Source organism: Labrus bergylta, chromosome 24, assembly GCF_963930695.1.
Source record: "Labrus bergylta chromosome 24, fLabBer1.1, whole genome shotgun sequence".
In the NCBI taxonomy this organism is placed as follows: domain Eukaryota; kingdom Metazoa; phylum Chordata; class Actinopteri; order Labriformes; family Labridae; genus Labrus; species Labrus bergylta.
In genome coordinates, this window is record NC_089218.1 from 1,584,093 (window position 1) to 1,604,887 (window position 20,795).

General features: G+C 46.6%; 1 protein-coding gene across 1 annotated transcript; it reads right to left on the reverse strand.

Moving 5' to 3' along the window:
• Positions 1-765: 765 nt before the first annotated feature.
• LOC109997753 (double-stranded RNA-specific editase 1) lies at positions 766-15,802 on the reverse strand. Its single transcript, XM_020652353.2, has 10 exons — positions 15,647-15,802; positions 8,110-8,184; positions 5,532-6,496; positions 4,572-4,686; positions 4,104-4,272; positions 3,866-4,020; positions 3,615-3,783; positions 2,855-3,036; positions 2,493-2,671; positions 766-2,158 (listed from the first exon to the last, which is right to left on the reverse strand). The coding sequence occupies exons 1-10, from the start codon at positions 15,744-15,746 to the stop codon at positions 1,982-1,984; spliced, it is 2,286 nt and encodes a 761-aa protein (XP_020508009.1). The 5' UTR covers positions 15,747-15,802; the 3' UTR covers positions 766-1,981.
• Positions 15,803-20,795: the final 4,993 nt, after the last annotated feature.

Sequence of the window (20,795 nt, forward strand, 5' to 3'; positions counted from 1 at the left end):
AATACTAAACAAAAACTAGAGATTTATTTAAGGGCCCAATCCTCCATAGGGTAGTGAGCCCCTCTTTGCCCCCTCTGCTACGCCCATGCAGAAACCACAACCTTTTTCTAGTTTTATTTGTAGTTCTGGTACCTCAACAACCAAACTGTGACCTTTTGTTTGTAGAGTGCACCAAAGATACCTGCTCACAGTGAGGTGAAGCTCAAACATGGGGTCAACATTGACTTTCTTGCAAACAAATAAAGTATATAAAGTAGTAAAAGGAAAGACTAATTTTCTCGGGAACGCAGGAACTTAATTTGTGGATGTTTTGGAGCAGGTGGAGGAGAGTGCTCACCTTGAAGCTCTTTTCTCTCACTTACATCCCAACTCTATCGCCTCCAATCATCTCTAAACTTCGCCTCCATGCAGAGCCGGAGCTTCTGTTCATATAGAAAGGTCCGTCATTTTAAAGGGGAGGAGGAGGGGGGAGAGGGGTGGGGTGATGATGGGCTGTCCCCCGGTGATGCACAGAGGACAGGTAATCCACAGTGAGATTATCAGACTCTCTCATGTTGCACAGGTGCTGGTGGCTGATAGGACTCAAAGTGAAAGTGTGCAGACGGCCCAGAGGACAGATTTAGATGTGAGCAGATAAACAGAAGCTGCTCGGAGTTTCATGTCAACAACAACAAAAGGAGAGGGCCGCATTTCACTCGGCGGAAGATCTTTGATAATGTGACACTTTGACTGAGGAAGGAAGTTTGACAAATAAAGGTGGAGGAGGACGAGTCTTAGTTATTTATTCAAACAGCTGTTACACTAAGATGATGAAATACCAAACACATCCACTACTTTCACCATAAACAAAAACATCCCAAATCTGTGTGGTAGGTTTTTATTCGGTCTGTATCTCAGTGTGTTGACTCGGCTTCTACAGGTTTCATATTTTCATGCTTTACAGGTGGAGCTCATGCATCAGGCCTCAGGCTCGGGATCACGCTCAGAGGGAATCCTTTTATACGTTCACTTCAGTAAAGATTCAAACACAAACGTCTTTGTCTCCCTTTTTATAAAGTTATGAGGCAGGAGCCGGAATATTCATGCTATTAAAATATGTAATGAAAATAAATAAATACATTAAGAGACATTTACCCTGTGAGTGTGTTTGAGGTTTTTACATCCAGAAGAAACATGAAGTTTACATGATGTGTGCCGGTATAACAGGCGATGTCAGTTTGGTTCATCAAACATAAAACAGGATGTTTGAATAGAATCACAAACGAACATTTGGAAGGAAGACAGGAAGACATGAGGAATTAAAACAAACTGTTAAACGAATAAAAACATTAAAGTTGAAACATTTGACGCTAGCTTCATCTTTGGTGATTTTTCAGAAACAGAAAGTCAGATTACTGTCGTTTGACGACCTCTGCACGACGTGTTCGACTCTCTTTGCATAAAGGTCTCTCGCCTGTTTGAGTCAGGATGTATTGAAGTGTCGCTCCAGTTTTTAGACGTCCAGGTAGAAGAAATGTCGTCTGAGATCACTGAAGTGAACATGAAACAAACCTTTAATATGCAGACATCCCGATGGTTTAAATTCATCAGACATGCAAAGTGAACTCTTTCACTCTTTACAAGTTCTCAAAGTCTCTTTGTACATTAGTCTTTTTATAAAGTTGCATAACTGAATATTTCTTTAAGTGCTGGCTGAGAGGAAGAAGGAGATTCAAGAATGAACGAGGAGTTTTTATCCACTGATTCAGACTTCTGGATTCAGCCTGAGACGATCCAGAGAAGTTAGACACAAACACTTTCAGAAAGTCAGAACACCTGCAGCAGCAGCAGCAGCAGCAGCGTGCAGTGTGCAGCATGCAGCAGCAGCAGCACCTGCAGCAATGTGCAGCAGCACCTGCAGGAGCAGCAGCAGCAGCACCTGCAGCAATGTGCAGCAGCAGCAGCAGCAGCAGCAGCAGCGTGCAGCAGGTGGGGTTTAGTCTCAGGTGGTGAGAGCGAACTGGTCCTGCTCGATGGGTTTCTTCACCCAGGCTCCGAGGCCAGCTTTGTGAAAAGCTCTGAACAGGCTCTGTTTGGAGTTGTGGTACTCGGCCGCCGCCTGCTTGGCTTCGTTGTAGCTGCCGGGCCTCGACGTCCTGAACCGCAGGGTGGACGATAGCTGCAGGGATGAAACCACACAAGAGCTCACTGTAAAGATTGAACCATGGGTGAACTACTTTTAACTTTCTGGAGAGTTTCTGAAGGTTACTGCAGGTCACTAAAAAAAATATTTGAGTCGATCCAAACAAACTGCTGAAGTAACTGACCAGAAGAAATGTCAGAAGACGACTACAACAACTCTCCAAACATTACAACTTGCACATTTTTTACAACATGCTGCTGCAAACAACAACAAGAACTTGTAACATGTCTTTGAGACCTAAAGGACTCAGTCTGCATCCGTCTGTGTTCTCCATCACTGACTCTCTCCGTGCTCTAGATTTGAGGGTTACCTTGCAGTGCAGGCGCATCCAGCGGCCGTACAGAGCATGTTTACAGAGTCGGGACGGTCGACCCAGGTCGTCCTTCCCCGTGGTGGCGTTGATCACCTCCAGACCCTGATCGCCCACCACCCAGTTCACGCTGAAGTTTGGAGCTTTTCCCGGCTGACGAGCCTCCGCGTTACTGATTCCTGCAGGACATGGATTCATTAGACCGGATACAAACGAACATGGAGGCCAAATGAAGAAGCGCAGTGCAGTTTGAGTTACAGGACGTTTCTCTTTGTGCAGATACAGAGGCTGTAAACACTGTGCAACACGGTCATTAATTCAGTATCAAAGAAGGTGTCGTTTGAGTGTTTTTTCTTTCTCACCGCTGAGCAGGGGTTTGTTGAGGCTGAAGGTCGGCGGCAGGTCCTCGATCTCGGTGATCCTCTGGTACATGGCTCTGGAGAGGTGGTCTGCGTGGTACAGGCTGCCCAGGATGATGCTGGAGAAGTAGAGGGGCTCGGTGAAGTAGCTCATCAGAGAGCCCTGGAAGCCCACCACGTTCCACCTGAGCACAGACAAAGATGTATGTTGTGTTTTTCTAGTTGTGTTTTTAAACTACAGACATTCAAATCTGCAAACATCAACCCTGTCTGAAGTAATTCGTTCAAAAACACCATCTGATTGGAGCTCAGAGGAGTCCCGAGGCTGTTAGCGACCTCCTGCAGATTCATCAGACGAGCTAATCAGAGCCCTGCAGGCGCCATGACACCTGACCGAGTGATTGCTCGGATAATTCAACCTCTTCACACATGCACATAATCATCAGGAGTCCTGCTGCTCGGCTCCAAAACACCCTTCAGACCTGGAGTGGCTCTGCGGTGCTGCATCTAACACGCTGAAGAGGGAAACTTCAGTTTGTGCAAAAGCTAAATTATAGATAATGCTGGTTTATTTACACACACACACACACACACACACACACAGAAACTGTAAACTATGCTGCAGGTTTTAAATGTGCTGATTCGTCCTGAGCACTGCCGCAGGAACGAATGAGCCACAAACCTTCAGAAAAAGAGACAAAGTTCACATCAAACCGGCTGTGTGTTGTTTCCTGTTTGTGGGTTTTATTCAGAGAACACAAACCTGGCGATCTTGTCGCTGCAGGACATGGTGAGCAGCCTCTCGCCCTGCAGGACCCCGTCCCACGTCTGGATGGTGTTACTGGACCGGACCGGGATGGTTCCCTCCCCGGACTCGATCTTAGTGCGGAGCTGTCCACGAGCTTTCCTGTTCGGGTGCCTGTCTCCTTGATCTGAGGGGGAACGACACACACAGTCATCCTCGTCTTTATCATTGGTTTTGAATTCATGTGTTGTAATTTCTCCTCCTCTCACCCTCCATTCCGGCCTCGTGAGGGGAGAAGATCCGGGCGTCTCCGCACGGCGACGTGCTGATGTAAAGGTGGAACTGGACGTTTTCTTTCAGTCGGAATCCTTGCGTGTTTTCACAGCGGGTGAAGATGGACTTCTGATGCTCCTCGTCATGGTTACTGCGGACAGAAAACACTTGATGTTAAAGTATGCAGCGTCAACGCCTCAGAGGACACGGAGAGTAACACCTGTCAGCTCTCACCTCAGGAAGTGCTCCAGCTGTGAGTACAGAAACCTGATGAGCGAGCGGCGAGCCACGATCTCAGCGTGACAGTCGTTCAGAGCAAAACCTCGGTCACTCATGTACTCGCCGTTGATGCACTTTGTCCCCGTGGAGACGCAGATCACCTCGGCCTCCTTCACATCCGTACCTGTACGGGACAGAAGGCCGACAGGAGGAGTTTAGAATCACTCTCTTCAAACATGTCTCTCTTTTTCTCATGAGAGTAGCCTTCTCTTTAACCTTTAAACAGGTTTATTTATAGCATCTTCATGTCAGAGTCGGGTCAGCTCGGATATCTTCACTAAAAACACAAAAAGCATCACGACCACCACGAGGAATAAAACCTGCAGCCGACTCAGAATCTGAAACACGGTGAATTCCTTCCTCTGCTGAGTCCCCGCGTTCAGTCCTGCAGCCCCCTCACCCCCTCTGATGAACTGGGTTTACCTGTTGTCATGACGACGCCCGCCAACACTTTCCGTCGAGCGTGTGGAGACGTGAAGTTCTCTGTCAGTTCGCTGAACTTGTCGACGACCAGGCGGGAGACGGCGTCCGCAAGGACCTGAAGGAGAAATGGGAAGAAAAAAAAAAATTGACCAGGATTATTTGAGGCCTTAATGGAATGTCTCAGAGGAGTGCATTGATTTATATATGTTTTCATTCCTTTGTTAAAGTTCTGACACAATTACGCAGAGAAAAGTGGCAGAAAGACGTTTAAAAAAAGAAGAATAAAGACGCACCAGTGCGGTAAACACAAGTGAAAGCTCTCCTTATCAGCTCTGAAACTCCATCTGAATATTTCAATTAAAAATCAGCCGTGGTGTGAATGACAGGCGGAGATGTGAGCGGCTTAGAACAGTCAGATCTCTGCTCCGCTGACTGCTCAGTGAGCGACTCGAGAGGCTGCGATAATGAACGCCGGTGTTTGAAAAGCACTCGGAGCGAGATGCTCATTAAGATAGTGGCTTTGTTAGCGGCGTGCAGGGATTACAGGCAGGGATTAGTTCACGTCTAAACAGATTCTCGGTGTGTTCGACGCTCCTGAGGCTTCTCCGTCTTCACTCAGACTCTGTCAGGTGGGTTGTACGGGGGAGGTCTGAACACGAGGATTTCTTTAGACCACAGAGATCTAAAACAACCGAATAATTTATAAAGGTCTGTTAACATATTTATGAACAACCAAGATGGATTCAGCTGACGTAACAACAAGTGGGAACTTCAGTAGATTAGAGGCAAACTGCATTAAAAAACTGCAGTTCCTCCAGTGGCCACTTGAGGCTGACTCCAAAAGTAAATTAATCCCCATAGAGGCCCATGTTAAAATGTTTTCCTCTCTTCCTGACTCCCTGCAGGACACAGCCCCTAGTGGACACTAGAGTATACGACACAAAGGTTCAAAGTTCTTACCTGTGGCAGGTGGAGCTGCAGTCCCTCTCGGGGTATCGGTTGTTTCGATGGCGCCTGGTCCAGCTGCATGTTGAATAGAGCGGAAAGAGCGGCCTGTGCAGCTCGAGCCTTTGCCAGTTTCTTGTTCCTCCCTGAGCCCTGAAAGCTCTGAGCGTCCACCCTCACCGACATCACAAAGTTCTTGGCGTGGCTCTCCCCGCTCTCCGACACATAGTCGTATTTAAGGCCCGGCCGCAGCTCGTTGAGGATCATGACTGGGTTCTTGCCGCTTGCTGGGGACATGAAGGGGTTCTTCCCGCTGGGTGGGGACATGAAGGGGGACGGGGGAGGAGGTAAGGGGGCCTGCAGCAGGTTTGGGATGGGGGAGGGGAGTAATGGGTACTCGATTCCCAGCGAGCAGAATGAACCGTTACCGTTGGGCGTGAGGTAAAACGGGTCGTCCACAGGGGCGGAGGTCTCAAAGGCGTTGAAGAGCATGTCGGGGAAGTCGGCCTGGTCCGAGGTGAAGTCTGTGTGGACCGACAGAGTCCGGCCCATCGCCATGTGGGCCTCTGAGGCGTTTGGAAACTGGACAAAGGATCTCAGAGCTTTCTCTGCTGCGCTCAGTTTGGCCTTCTTCTTGGTGGGACCTGATCCTTCAAAGAGCTGCCCGTTGACCTCCACAGTCATGACGAAGACGGGGGCGTGGACCGGTCCGGTCTGAGACAGCAGCTTGTACTGCAGGCCCGGTTTGATCTCGTTGAGCTGCATGAGGGCGTTCTTCGGCAGGATGGGCCCCGGGACTTTCTTACGCTTCTTGGGCCGATACTTGGAGTGCGTGTGCCCGTTGTTGCCCTCCTCAAGGGGACGCTTCCTCCCACCCCCAGCACTCCCATTGGGGAGTTGAGCAGCCTCCGCCGTGACCCCCCCTTTGGAGAAGAGGTTGCCCACGTTGCGGTTTTCTTTAACATCTGTGCTGCACGAACCTGCGGTGCCCAGAAAGAGTAACTCACAACGCCTTCGTTGCAGGATCTTGTAAATGTAAAATTTAGAGATTCCTTTATCTCTCTTTGCAAACTGAACAAGTGATGTGTGTTCCTTCATGGTGCAGGTTTAATCTCAACATATTCTTTAATCTATGACACAGATATAGGACTAGAAAATGGTAAATGATGCAAATAACCTAAACTTCAATTATTCTCAAGTAAAGCAGCCACAAACTGACTCCGTCTATTAGTGTCAGGAATCTACTTGTTCTATCTCTGGATGATCCTCGGTGCAGTTGGAACACAAATCACCCGGCCCGGTTAACAAAGCTGATGGAACTTAATGTAAATTTCCATTTATAACATCCTCCAGCAAAAGCTCCAGAGGTTACTCCTTTGGGTGCTCAGGACAGAGAACAATCCTATGAAGGCAGGTTTAGAGAGCTGGCTCGGAAAGAAAAGAAAAAAGGCTGCAAAGAACGATTTCCCAAAATAATTCTGTTTTTCAACTGAGCCTGAAGGAAAACATCAGAGAGATTAGGACAAGTTATGACATCAAATCTGCAGATTCAGACAGAAAAGCTCCTAAAAACGCTCGATAAGGAGGTTAGAAGGCTTTCCGATTCCATCAAATGACTCACAGGTGGATTAGAGTTATTCCTCCTTATATGAACTGTAAAAACCATTCAGTGTACAGTGAGCTGAGCTGACGACTGTAGAAGAAGAAAACAAGCGCGCTAACAGAGGACGGGACTCAAACACAATGGCTGATAAACCCTGCGCTACAACAGAGAGGGCTGATTAACGGTCTGCAGGGAGGAGGGGGCGCTCTGTTATTGTTGTTGTCATGCAGAAATATCCACACGAAGCTCAAACAGAAACTCTTCTTCAGAGTAAAAGAGACGAGAAACTGCAAAGTCAAAACTCTGAGGTCGGAGCGGTTCTGTTTCCGATTTGAAGGTCGGTCCTGTTCGCTTACATTTCAGCACAAAGTCTTTGAACAACCTTGAATGCTACGCTGCCTAAACTGTCCCACATAATCCACGTTTCCTCCCCGCTGGTTTCTCTTTGGTTTAGACAAAACACGGACAGGATTACTACGGTGGCCAAAGCTACAGCCAGCATTATATATTTCATGAAGGGACAGAAACTAAAGACTAAAGTCCAGCAGATGTAGCAAAGAAAGAGTCTTAAACATGGGAATGTTCTCTTTGATCAGATTTTACATCCAAAATCAGTTCATTTCAGTTGACTTTGCCCTGCATATTCTCTTATCCTCGCTGTATCCATGTTTTACCTCCAGAACAATCAGACCTGGGTTCATCCCGGGTCAGGATACTTCAGGGCAGAAATGAACCGGGCTTTAGGGAGCTTTTCTGTTGAGTCTAAAGGGGACACGCCATCAGAATGGACTCAGCTATCAGGACAGACACGCTGACCCCGGGACTTAACCCTGATCTGAACCTTCTGAGTGGGCAGAAAGAAACAGACGATGTTTTCAAGGAGAGAAAAACATCAGAGCAGCTCTGAAAGTTTTTACCTCCATGCATGAAATCATTCATCTGTACTCCGAGCTGATTCTGTAAACAATCAAATAAAGAGGAAAGACTCACTCATGGTTTCCTCTTCGTCCGCCTCCCCGGAGAGCAGCCTCTGCTGGTTTCGAGGTACCCGAGCTCCAACTCGACCTGAAGGAAACACACAAAGAAGACAAAGTTCAGTCAGGGACGCCGCCTTCAAAGACGCTTCTAGTCAAACTACCAAAGCAGCGACGTGGATCCTGATCGGAGAACGTATCCAACTTTGTTTGAGAAGATGGATCAGATATTTGTGCTTGAAGAGAGCGATCAAAGCTTTTTATTAAAGTGGATTACACTCAGCCGCTCTGTCTCAGATAATTACACTTTCATGTCGATTCTCAACAACGTGACATCAAAGTGTCTTTTAATCAAACCACAAGTTTGATGTCGGAAAATATGAGACTGTTCCGAAACTTACAGGAGTAAAAGACATTGTTGGTGACTTAACAGTGAAACTCCCGTCTTCTTTGATGACATTATTACGCTAGACGAGTTTGAAAATGCAGAGACGCTGTGCGAGCTGCAGGAGTCACAATCTGGCAAATCAATTGATTCTCAGCAGCACACGCAAATGATCTCAGTGGAAGAAAACAGGTGATAAAGTTAAAGGGTTCTTCCTCAGAGGTACTAAAGTTCAGAGGTACAACAGTCCCCGCTGTTGTGCCAATCTCTCTCACACTCTTGTAATGTTATGACATCATCATTAAATATGCAGTGTGATGATATTAAAGACAGAAGTTTTAGCTCTCTGTCGTAAAAAGAATGAAGTCTGTAGATTTTATAGTTTTTTTATTTAAGTGGTTTTAGCACCACGGACAGCGACACCTTGACCATCAAGTTAGAGATAAAAAAAACAGAAGATGGAAATCTATAAAAACAAAAACAACAGCCTCTCAGACCCCAAAATATGTAGCAATAGGACCCCGTTGTTTAAATATTAGTTCCTCTGGATTGTTGGGGTCGATGGCCGCGCCAGAATCTTTTGATAGTTTGGTTAAAACATGCAGTGTGTAAAGTTTTCTTCTGTTGGATGTGAATTAAAGACGCTCCCCGTTCAGTCACTTCTGTCTGATTGGGTAATTTTGAGAAAACGAGGTTTCTCAATGAGCGTTCCAAACCCTCCAGAAGTTTCCGTGTCTGTCACCAGTCGTCCTGATAACTACATTTGTTGACATTTGACTTCCTCTGAGTTAATTTTCTTCTTCTGTTATCTGGAGAAAAAAAAGGGAACCTAAGCCCTGCTCTCCTCCAGCCGGCTCACACAATGGAGCGTCTGATAACATTGTCATTTCTAATGTTCGCAGCCACACAGCTGAGTAGCGGCGGGGCAGGGGGGCCGTATCTGCACACAGAGCGGCGATTATACCCCTCCCGAGTCGTTCTCCCGTCAATCCCATCGGCTCCTCGTTTCACGCCGTTCTCCCTCCAGAGGAAAGCTGATTAGCTGTTTTCTGTGGGTCTAATTGAGGTTTTCTCACTTGTAGCTGAGCGCAGCAAACACGGTGGACTTTGTGTTCATGGATTTAAACAGAGAAAACATCCCAAGCTCAACATGGCATTATAATACAGACAGAAAGAAAACACAGATTTAAAGCGTTTCTGCATGTTGGCTAACAAAGACTCCAACATCAACTTTAAATGTTTGAAGGTTTTATTCAAAAGTTCAAGGGGATTTCCTGCTGGCTTTTCTGACAACAATGCAGCAGCCAGTATGTCCTCCTTCTAACTTTAGATTCTGCTCCTGAATGCTCTGGATTTGTTTGGACCAGAGAAGGTAGACGTTTAAAAGTCTCTGAACGTGACCTCATGGTCAGTTGGAGAACGAGCTCAGAAGGAGCTTGTTGTCTTGTTTTTCCTCGAGGGTTTTAAACTTTGAGAGAATTCTTTATATCGTCTTTATTTGTTTCTCGTCCGTGTATCTGTTCCTGGATTGTTTGAAAACACACACGGCGTTCTCCGCCTCGGCGTGTAAATGTGTCGACTCCAGAGAGCTGCTGTGGTTAGTGCGCTGGCGATGGATGATCTGCAGCAGGAGAGTGGGAGTACAAATAGATTTATTCATTTTGTCCTCTCCGTCTGATGGACTCCGTACGACACGCACGGTCGCGCACGCCACTTTCCATCCCTGCCTGCTGTTTATCCTCCAAAAATCTCATTTTCTCCTCCAATTTGTTGACGGCGCTTTGTGTCACTGCTCGACAAATAACGCTCCACATTGTGTGGAGGTGTGAAACAGCAGATACACCGGGAGTGAATGGAGGGAGGCAAAAAGGTTAACCGGTGCACGTTAAACAGGCGAGGTCAAAGGTCAAATACACGGCAGAAAAGCGAGCGTCTAGGTTTGATCCAAATAAATCCATCTGACACCAGAAGTCTCTTTCCTCGTCCATGTAGACATTTAGCCACGACCTGTACCTGACTTTTTTCACCGCTCTTGCATGGGAAGTGACAATTTCTTTCGACCAATCAACAGGCTGCAGTGTGTCTAGCTCCGCCCTTTAGTGTCAGATCGGTGCAAAGCTGAATTCACCAAACTGAATTCCTCCATGTCGTTGCTTTAAGCTCCAAAATAAGAGGAACGAATGAGACAGCGAGTTCTGCAGTTCTGTTTTTCAAGATGTAACGAAGACAAACGGACTTCCCCTTTAAGAAACTTTGCTGCAAATTTAAATATTCACTGTTGCTTCCCTGTAAGTAGATGTTGTTGTTTTACAGTGTATTGATATTCGTCGACAGTAATGGCCGCCTGGAAACAAAATCAATGTGAAAACTGATGGCAGGCTGCGAGGATCATTCATTGTTAAAAGGCTAAAGCGTGAGAAATCAATCCGTCTTATTAAGTCTTGGCCTCCTGGGGGGTAGAACATAAATTAAAACACTGTTTAGAGCTGTGGACATGTTGGACACGCGACCTGAGGGGGCGTTAGACCGCCATCAGGAAACCCTGTCAACGAGAACACAGAACCTGGACATCAGAGGTGACTGAGCAGACGGGGATAAATGGATTTCAGGCGCTCGGGGCGAGTTACAATCAGAGCTGGAGAGAGAGGAAAAAAACAGCTGCAAACATCTGTCACAGGACTCTCTCAGAGGTCTAATGTAGACGGATCGATGGCGGAGGAGAGGCAGACAGCGAGGAGGGCCTCAGACATGCGATGCTGACAGAAACACAGCCGACGCCGCTGCGCTTCTCTCACACACAAACTCCATTTTGTCGCCATGAAATGACATTTGTGAGACGAGCAGGAATTGGACCCTGACGGAGCGCGGCGTGACACATCGACGGGCAGGAGAGGGGATGAGATGGCGGACAGAGAGAGGAGAAACCTGGATGTTAAATCAGGAGAGAAAAAGTGAGGAAGAAAAATGCTTATCAACTTATAACTAAAGGAAAACATGAAGTTTGGTGTCGGATATGAAATTGAAATGAAATTCAAAGCTGACATTTCGCCCCCGTGATCAAGAAATTAAGACATTTCCGTAAAGTTTGCTCAATTCAACGAGATAATTGTCTGACCTTTTCAGCTCCGAAAGGTACAAAACGAAAAGCTTATTAACCCGCGATTCCTCCTGGAAGTTCCTCCTTTAGATTCACTTTCTTGCACGCCACGAGGCGGGACGGAGACGTGACATTTGAAACACATTACAAGAGAATCAGATCAGATCGTCTGCCTGATGGCGCCGCAAAAAAAAAAAAAAAAAAGTTTTGAATGTTTTAAATTAACCGCTACATCGCTGTCTGACTGTAACTAAGCATTCTGTGTTATCGTACCCTTTGGAGGAAATTTTAAGGAACCCTAAAGCGGCTATTTAAAGGGATTCTGTCGTCTGGTTTGAGGCAGTTTGAAGGATTCATTTAGGAAGTAGCCCCGCCCCTAACCCTCTCTTGGTTTATGGTCTATCTGACTCTAATTGGGACGTACATATTGAGTATTCCGAGAATGGTGGAGACCAAAACAGAGCTGCAAACTGAACTTACATTATTGACATTTTATTTCTCATTATTAATCTTCTTTAATGCTTTTTAAAATCCTTAAACGGCCCCAGAAATAATCATCCAATATTGTAAATCTTATAACTCGTCGTATCTGAAGCATCGTGACCTCAGATGACCTTGAGTGCTTCCTGCGGTCGTCTGTAGAGCTCTATGAAATCATATCCCTGTGTGTGTGTCCTCTGCAGCGTGCAAACTGAAAATCCTCTTAATTGCTTCACCTTCAGGCCGGCCGGCTCGTCTCTGTGCCCCCCAGCAGAGAGGACGCTACAGCGGCTTCGATAGTCTGCCGTCAGCAGCGCGAACGTCTCTGCGAGGGGGGAGGAAGGGGGCCAGTGTGATGGTCTGCATGGACGCCCTGTTGGTTAAGTGAGTCACATTAGCGTGTTGAATTGATAGAGCGCCGCTCGGCCCCTGCAGCTACCGCCCGGCCGCACAGCAAATTAAAGCCGTCATAAAGATTTCACAGAGAGGCTGTGAGAGCGAGAGAGACGTGTGAAGCCTCCGAGTGTCCTTCAGAGGCTCAGACGACTTTATTTCCTCCACTTCAGCAGTAAAAAAAAATGTTGTTCTTACTCTGTTTACTCAAGTTTTTCTAATACACAGAAAAAAAAAAACACCTGAACTCCTAAAACAGAGGCTGGACAGGAACTAAACAAGTAAACTAAAACGCCTCCTAAAGGGCTCTTTGACAGTTTGGAGACGTGGTCACTATAGAAACATACGGACAGAAAGATAGATTTTTAAAATGCAGGTTCATTAAAGAATGAACTGAGAGCGGCGACAGCACTCGAAGCACCAGAGATACACTTTGCTTGTTAGGCATCAGCAGACAGCTCCACCCCTGCCTCCTCCCCCGCCTCCTCCTCCACCTGCCCGTCAGTCCATCAGCTCCCGCTCTCTCTAATCCCGAGGCCGTGGGGTGTGAAATTCAACATCAGCCCTGAGCGCGCTCTCGGGGAGATAGCGGAGGACTCGGCCCTGACGAGGCCGAGGTGAGCGGAGATAACCATCTGTTGTGCTCAGCGAGGCCGCTGATGCAGAGAGGGAAAGATGGAGGAGGGTCGCTGAGGGCGAGGGGGGGGGGGGGGGGGGGGGGGGCTGGGATATCTCAGTATGAACTTCTGAGATCTTAAGAAAAAATTCAGGGAAAGGAAGAATATCACGACGACCTGCCGTCATGTCTGCGGGGAGAACAACTGGGCTGCAGAAACACGGCTCAGAGGTTAACATAGAGCTCTATGGGGACTGACTCACTGCAGGAGACAGACTCTAGTGGACACTGGAGGAACTGCAGGTTTACTACATTTTGAAGCCCTTGAAGTTGGTTGCTGCTTGGTCAAAAGCTTGTTACCGCTTTCATTTAGGGGGATTTTTAACCCCTTGCACTTCCAGAGAAAACAGCCCTGAGTATCGTTTCTTTCCTTCAAGTCATTTGTAGCAGAGATATTCTCGCTATTAGATGATGTTCTCTCTAATGAGAAACATCCCCGCTCCGCTGCTCCCTCCTCCTCTCAGTCCCAGAGCGTTCAGCAGGTAGTCAGCAGCAATTTTCAGGCCCAGGAGGCGCGGGCTACCTGTGGTAGCGTTAAATGAAAATGAGAGAGAGTGCCAGGAGAAGAGGGAGGGAGGGGAATAAACTGATGAAGTTACTCTAAACAGACAGAAGAGAGGACCACTGGTGGTCGGGGAAATATGAGGTAGAGCTGCACATATTAGCGTCACATTTAGAAATCCATAAAGGTCTTTGTGCACTAAAACACAGCCGATGTTTGACTGCAGCATCTTTGTTTAATCTGCAGCCGTCCCTTCATCATTTCTGTGTTCAGTCCTGATGAATTATTTCTTGACGCCGTGACACCTGACAGGTGAGTTTGACTCGTGTAAATACCTTTCTCTTTAATAGCGACGGGCGGGATGATCGTCTGTCACACATCCTGATTTTATCTGAAAACTCAGAGAGGAGAGAAGATACAGATCTCACCTGAAATGTGCTTCAATTAAAAGTCAGTGTTGGTTCAACAGGAGGCTCCTCCTCACCTGTCTGAGCGTGTGTGTGTGTGTGTGTGTGTGTGTGTGTGTGTGTGTGTGTGTGTGTGTGTGTCTGTGTGTGTGTGTGTGTGTGTGTGTGTGTGTGTGTGTGTGTGTGTGTGTGTGTGTGTGTGTGTGTGAAGGTTTCAGAGGGGAGTCGGGTTATCAGCAGAGCTTCAGGGGGAGGAGAGAGGAGGGGTCTGTATCAGCTCCTCCACATCACAGAGCAGACAGACACAGATCTTTAAAGCGCACGCACACACACACACACACACACACACACACACATACACACACACACACACACGCCCCTGAGTGGCGGCGGCAGCAGGGCGTCCTCGCCTCACAGAGCACATCGGCTTATAGCTCGTCTGAAATTCACTTTTGCTCCCAGTAGATTAAACTCACACTTCAGTTCATCTCACAACACACCGCTTAGCAGGGACGATGACGGGCTCCTCCTTGCCGTGCATGCAAATAACACCCCCCCCCCCCACCACCACCACCAAAAAACAACAACAACGCCCACTTAATGTTTGTAAACATTCACGTGTTCACAAGGAGCTTATTAGAAACATGCAGAGGCTTTTTAGGTCGGGTACAATCACTTCTATCTGAACCACTTCTCTTGCCCGCTTCCATCACTGCAACACCTGTTGACCTGATAACTGCTCTTATATCTGACAAACAGAGGGGCGTCCAAAACGGCTGTGTGGGGGGGGTCTTAAGAGCGCCTACCTTCTCTGGTCCAAACAAATCCAGAGCATTCAGGAGCAGAATCTAAAGTTAGAAGGAGGACATACTGGCTGCTGCATTGTTGTCAGAGAAGCCAGCACTTCAACATAGCATGTTTCCTTAATGATCAGATAGTAAGATACCTTTATCATCTCACATCTCACTGATTGGACCTTTAAGGGACTAAATCTGGACTTTAACGAGACATTCTGGTTCAAAGAAATCATTCCTGCTCAATAACTGAACTTCTTTATTGGATGGTTTCAGTGTCAGATACTCGTCAGGTAAATAAAGGAACAACAAACGTTTAGCAGCCTCTCCTTCTCTCATGTCTATAACATCCAGAATAAATCTTTAAAAATGAATCGTTTGTTGTGTTTGATCGGATGTTTTCTGCTCTCACGATCAGAAATAGAATAAAAAGACCTGACTTATGTGTGAGAGTGGATTTACAACCTGAGAATCCTGCATAACACTCTAAATCTATCCTCTTCTTCTCTTTCCTCCATGAAGTGTGTCAGAAAGTTACCCGAGGATTCATTCTTCCATGAAACAAAATCAACAGAGACTAAAATTAAAAACATAGAGCCACAGAAGACGCAAATAAACGAGAAGCTAAGTGAGCAAAACTCAGAGCCTGGAACACAAAGTCAGGACGGAACAACCTCTGTCCCTGCAGCAATCACTCCTCTCTCTCTCTCTCTCTCTCTCTCTCTCTCTCTCTCTCTCTCTCTCTCTCTCTGTGTGTGTGTCTGCCCCGCTCTCTGACTGTCAGGTGTCAGGACGCGGCGGCGGCGAGTGCACGAGTACCTTTGCGCTCAGAACGCTTCTTCCTCCTTCTCTTGAAGCGGCGGCGGATCAGACAGCTGTAAGCGGCCGCAGAGCGAGAGACGTCCAGCAGCAGAGTCATGATGGAGACGACGAGCGGATAATTCACCCCTTCAGCTCGCCTGCAGGCTCCAACACTAAGAGACTACTGAGAGCGAGCGTGTCTGTGTAACTTTGTACAGAGGAGGAGGAGGAGGAGGAGGAGGAGGAGGAGCAGAGAGCTGTGGTAAACAGTCTCCTCCCTCCTCTCTCTCCTCTTTTAAAATCTGAGCTTTGACTGAATCTTTAAAAATATAAAAATGACCTTTGAAATGTTCCTCCATCGCGCACAAACTAAGAGGTCAAAGGGCAGTCAGAGCGCCTAAGGGGCAAAAATGTTGTGGGGCTGTTTATTCCTTATTTTAGAGATAGGAAGTGGATAGAGAGAGAGAGAGAGAGAGAGAGAGAGAGAGAGAGAGAGAGAGAGAGAGAGAGAGAGAGAGAGAGAGAGAGAGAGAGAGAGAGAGAGAGAGAGAGAGAGAGCGATGCAGGAAAGGAGCCACAGGTTGGATTTGAACCCAGGCTGCCTGCTTGGAGGATTATAACCTAAACTCTGCACGTTACACTAAAGAGAGGAACTTTATTAATCAAATATAAATATAAATATCATGTGTCAGCGGTAAATTCTCCTCCTCCTGTTTGTCAAACTTTAAAGACAGGAAGCTAAAAAATAATAAAGTCAGCGTGACTTCATGTCTGATAAGAAATCTGGATATTTAAAATCAAGATTAATATTATTTCACCTTTATGTGAAGGTGTGAACTTGAACTTAAAGGCAGCACTGACCCCTGGTGGCTGACAGAGGAAGTACACTCTCACAGCTGAGCAGACACATTAAAGTGATGATGAGCAGATTTTGTTTGACAATCCGTCGAGGAAGACGACACGGGGGAACAGGTGAACACACACCTGAGCATCTCCCTCCACAAGATCTTTTCAAAATAAAAGCTCAACTCAGCTGACAGACAGAAGAGCAGATCTCTTCTCCAAACAGATAAAAAAATAAACCTGCACGACCACACACACAAACTCCTGTTCAGTAACAGGCTCTGAACTGGGTGTGTCCAGACTCTCTGGACTCTCTTCATCTTTTTTCAGGGTTTCACTTTTGCAGAATGTCACAACAACCATTTTATCTCAACAAGCATCGAGAAAACGGATCGATGTACCTTTACAGATCTGAAATCATGAAACACTTAAAGTCTCGTCTTTGAAGCCCGAACAACAACAACAACGACGACGACTCCGAAAAAGTGAGGTTTGCTGCAGACATCAGATTTATAAGCACGAGAGGAAATGTTGTTCGATCAGCTCAGGAAGGATTTGTTGGTCGTTAAATGAAGTTACCGTTCATTCAAAGTGTCTCAGAATCGTCTGCAGGTTTTTCTGCTGCAGCAAAAAGTCTGAAACTGAAACTTCTGATGAAAGAGACAGAAATTATCTCCTTTTAAGATTTTCCTGCAACAAAATTTAACTTCATAACTCTCCAAAAAGAGACCAATCAGAGGAGGAGAACAGGTGTAGCCCCTGAGGTGTAATGCTGTATTCAGCCCACAAGGTGGTGCTGTTTACCTTTGTTTGAACAGCGAGCACATCTTTCTATTGAGTCAGAGATATCAAACTCAAGAAGCTGCAGAGAGAGAGACGCACTCATTATCACGACCTGGAAATAATTCAATCCATCAAAAATACTAAACATGTCGGTGAGGGAACGACTTTGATGATGTCACGGTGATGTCATCATCGTTATCTCTCCTCTGAGACGTCATGATGAAGGGAAACGTTTTTAGGTGTTTGCATGTCATTTGATTATGTAGAGGGTCGTGGAGTGAACGTTGCATGATGGGAAATGTAGTGCGTGAGGATTCGTCTTGTGTCAAAGTCTTTGCAGAGGCAGGATAAGTGAACTGACCTGTTTGAGCGCCGTCGTCAGGAGAGCGTCTGCGAGGACTTAACGAGACGGATCTGAAAGACACAAAGACACGACGGTTACTTTCATGTTTGAATATTGATATACATTTTTATTTAACCAGGAGAGAACATCTGCAGACAGATGTGGACGCCTCCAAGTCGTTGAGAGCAGCTCGTTAAGTCTCAGCTCTGCTTGTGATTGGTTCAGAGTAAAGGGAACAGCAAACTGAAACACCTTTTTCTCCGGTTCAGTTCTTTTGGAACAGACGGTAAGAAAAGGTCCTGAGACTGAAGATGATAAGTCCCTGTTCTCGTCTGGATGATGGAGGTCAGAGGTCATGAAGGAAGCCGACCTCAGATAGACTTTTAACACGTGCAGACAACAAACAGGGAAGAGTGATGAACCTGAGAGGTCACTGATGCTCGGGGTGCAGAGCGTCCATATTTACGGACGACCATCGTTTCACATCTCAGGCCTCGACGTGGTGAACTTAATTTAATCTGAACAGCTTCCTTATAAAAAATAAAGTCCTTAAAATAATTAACTTAACAACGTCTAAGTGTGCAGCACGTTCACAAAAACAACAAATCTTCTTTTTCATGAAAGCCTCAAAGATTTAGTCTTGTTATCGTTTGTTGAGAGATGTTTAGGAGGATGATTGTGATTAAAAAAAACACAAACTAAGAGAAGGAGAAATAACCAAGATTTTCAAAGTAAAAGCAGCCCTAAATGTGTAAGAAGCATCATGAATCATCCTCAGAGCTGCACAGCGACCTTAAAATACCTCCAAAAAAACCCAACAGGGATGATTTTATCTTCTGCAGTTGCAAAAAAAAAAAAACCTGCTCAGATAAATTCAGACTCCTTGTTAGTGAATCTCTGAGCGGTGTTCGCCGTCAGCGTCAGGAAGTCAAACGTTAGTGTGACGGAAAAGAAGAGCCCGAGCGCAGGAAGGAGGATGTATGATTTATTTCTTTTTGAAATCCCTGCACACACACAGACGGATGAGGAGCGAACACGAGGAGGGGGATGTCTGCAGCCTACTTTCAAACATTTACATATTTTGCAGAGAGAGAGAGAGAGAGAGGGGGGAGTGATGAGATGTGAGGGGAGAGAGAGAGGAGGGAGGGGGAGGGGGGGGGCGCAGGGGTCTGACAAGGACAAGAGAGGATGCTGAGAAACAGAAAGTCAGCACTTTAAAGACCCTTCAGGGTCGATGTGAGAATCCACCAGACAAAACCTCCCTCTGAAAACGAGCGATTTTAGACGAGCTCCTCTTCAGCGGGACTCTCAGAGGATTTCTTACTCTGTGACATTTGTGTGTTGTAAATGTTTGACGTAAAGAAGATGCAGCTCAGGAGGGGGGGGGCTGCAGAGCTAGTGGGGGGGGGGGGGGGGGGGGGGGGGTGAGGGGGCTTTCCTCCCTCCTCCCCTCTGCATCTCATGCGTTTGCTTTAATCGCCCTCAGATGAGGCAGATGTGACGGGACGGAGGAGAGAGAGCCTGCAGCGAGGAAACCACACACACACACACACACACACACACACACACACACACACACACACACACACACACACACACAGCACACACACACACACACACACACACACACACACACACACACACACACACACACACACACACACACACACACACACACACACACACACACACAGCTGCAGAGGAGGTGTTATTCAGACCTTGCAGGGGTGTGTGTTCCCGCTTCAGCGTGTTAGCGTCACCTTTACGACTCCTTCACCTTCTACACGAGGACACAAAGCGCTGTAACTTCTCTTAAAGGACACTACACCTATTTTTACCTTCTGCAACTCTAGATTTAAATTAAAAAAAAAAGGGGAATAAGGGGGTGGGGGGCTGGAGAGGTTTTCAAGATAGTTTGTTGACATTTATTTTGGATTCTTTGACTTGAAATCAAACTCTGTTGCCTTCACAAGCTCGCCATGTAGAATGTGTATAAATGTGATGAAGTTTTCTACAGCTGATTATCTCCAAAGGAACAAAGAAGAACATTTGCAAACAGAGACAGAAAACATCGTCCTCCTCTCGTGGTCGTCGTCTTCTGAGAAATAGCCGTCAGTCAGTGGATTTATTTTAACGGTAGAGAGTTCTCCTGATCTCCACTCTCTCGGAGCCTCTTCTGACTCTGTTCGAGTGTTTGGAGGTGAAATCGAGAAGGTCATTCCTCCGGTCTGCAGAGCACCTGTGGGCGCATCGTGCCACAGATGAAACAAGTAAAAAAAAAAAACATGATTCTGCAGTGATGATTTCCTACAAGGAAACTTTGTGTTTCTTGCAGGATGACTGAGCGCTCAGGGTTTCCTTCAAAATAAAAGCGTCCTTATCAGCCTCGTCTCTGGTGTCGGAGCTTTTATCTCGACTGAACGAGTCCCCCGAGTGTTGTTGAATTACGGCGGCGCAGGGGCCGTTCGATTGGCTGTCTCTTCCGGTGCGGTGAAACGTCCGTCACACACACTCACACACACACACACACACACACACACACACACACACACACACACACACACACACGCCAACAGTTTGTCATTTACCCTCACATTCTCACTCGCCTTTTGTATTGACATCGAGGTGAAACCTGAGGACGCAGGCCCCCCGGGGGGACACTTCTTGCTGCGGGAAAGGGTCACACACATATGACCTTCAACGACACCGAACACACACTGTGATCCCATTCAAACCTGCAGCTTCCTTTTTGTTTTTTGTGGAGAAGAAACTTGAAACTTTTGATGTTTGTGCATGTTGGTTTTTTTCTCTTTTTGATTTAACTTGAAAATCCGAAATGAAAATAATGCGATGGACATTCTGATGAGTGGAAATTCACATTTGGATGTGACGTTGTTTTTACAGGTCGTGAGGATCTGAAGAAAGCCGTCAGCTGATCGTGTTCGTTTGTGATTTTTAGGGATGTGAAGCTCGTGGAGATTTTTCAGGAAACGACGTCACAGGACGTTAAAACACAAATGCATGTACTGGTGACCTTCACTCCTGACGCAGAGGTCAAAGGTTGAGCGGTAAAAATGTGAACTCAGATCTCAGCGAGTTTGTTTTTGTCTTCTTTCGTCACTCTCTGGTGCGTTCACAGTCTGCTGGGATATGACAGCGACCTGCAGCAGCTTCCTGGAGGATCCATCATGCAGACGC

What these genes read in the sequence shown, in the direction of transcription:
- LOC109997753 (XM_020652353.2), bottom strand. Translation starts at nt 15,746, where the DNA reads ATGACTCTGCTGCTGGACGTCTCTCGCTCTGCGGCCGCTTACAGCTGT. An exon ending in TCACGAGGCCGGAATGGAGG is followed by an intron (nt 3,784 to 3,865) that starts GTGAGAGGAGGA and finishes GTTCCCCCTCAG; the next exon opens with ATCAAGGAGACAGGCACCCG. An exon ending in GGATGCGCCTGCACTGCAAG is followed by an intron (nt 2,159 to 2,492) that starts GTAACCCTCAAA and finishes TCATCCCTGCAG; the next exon opens with CTATCGTCCACCCTGCGGTT.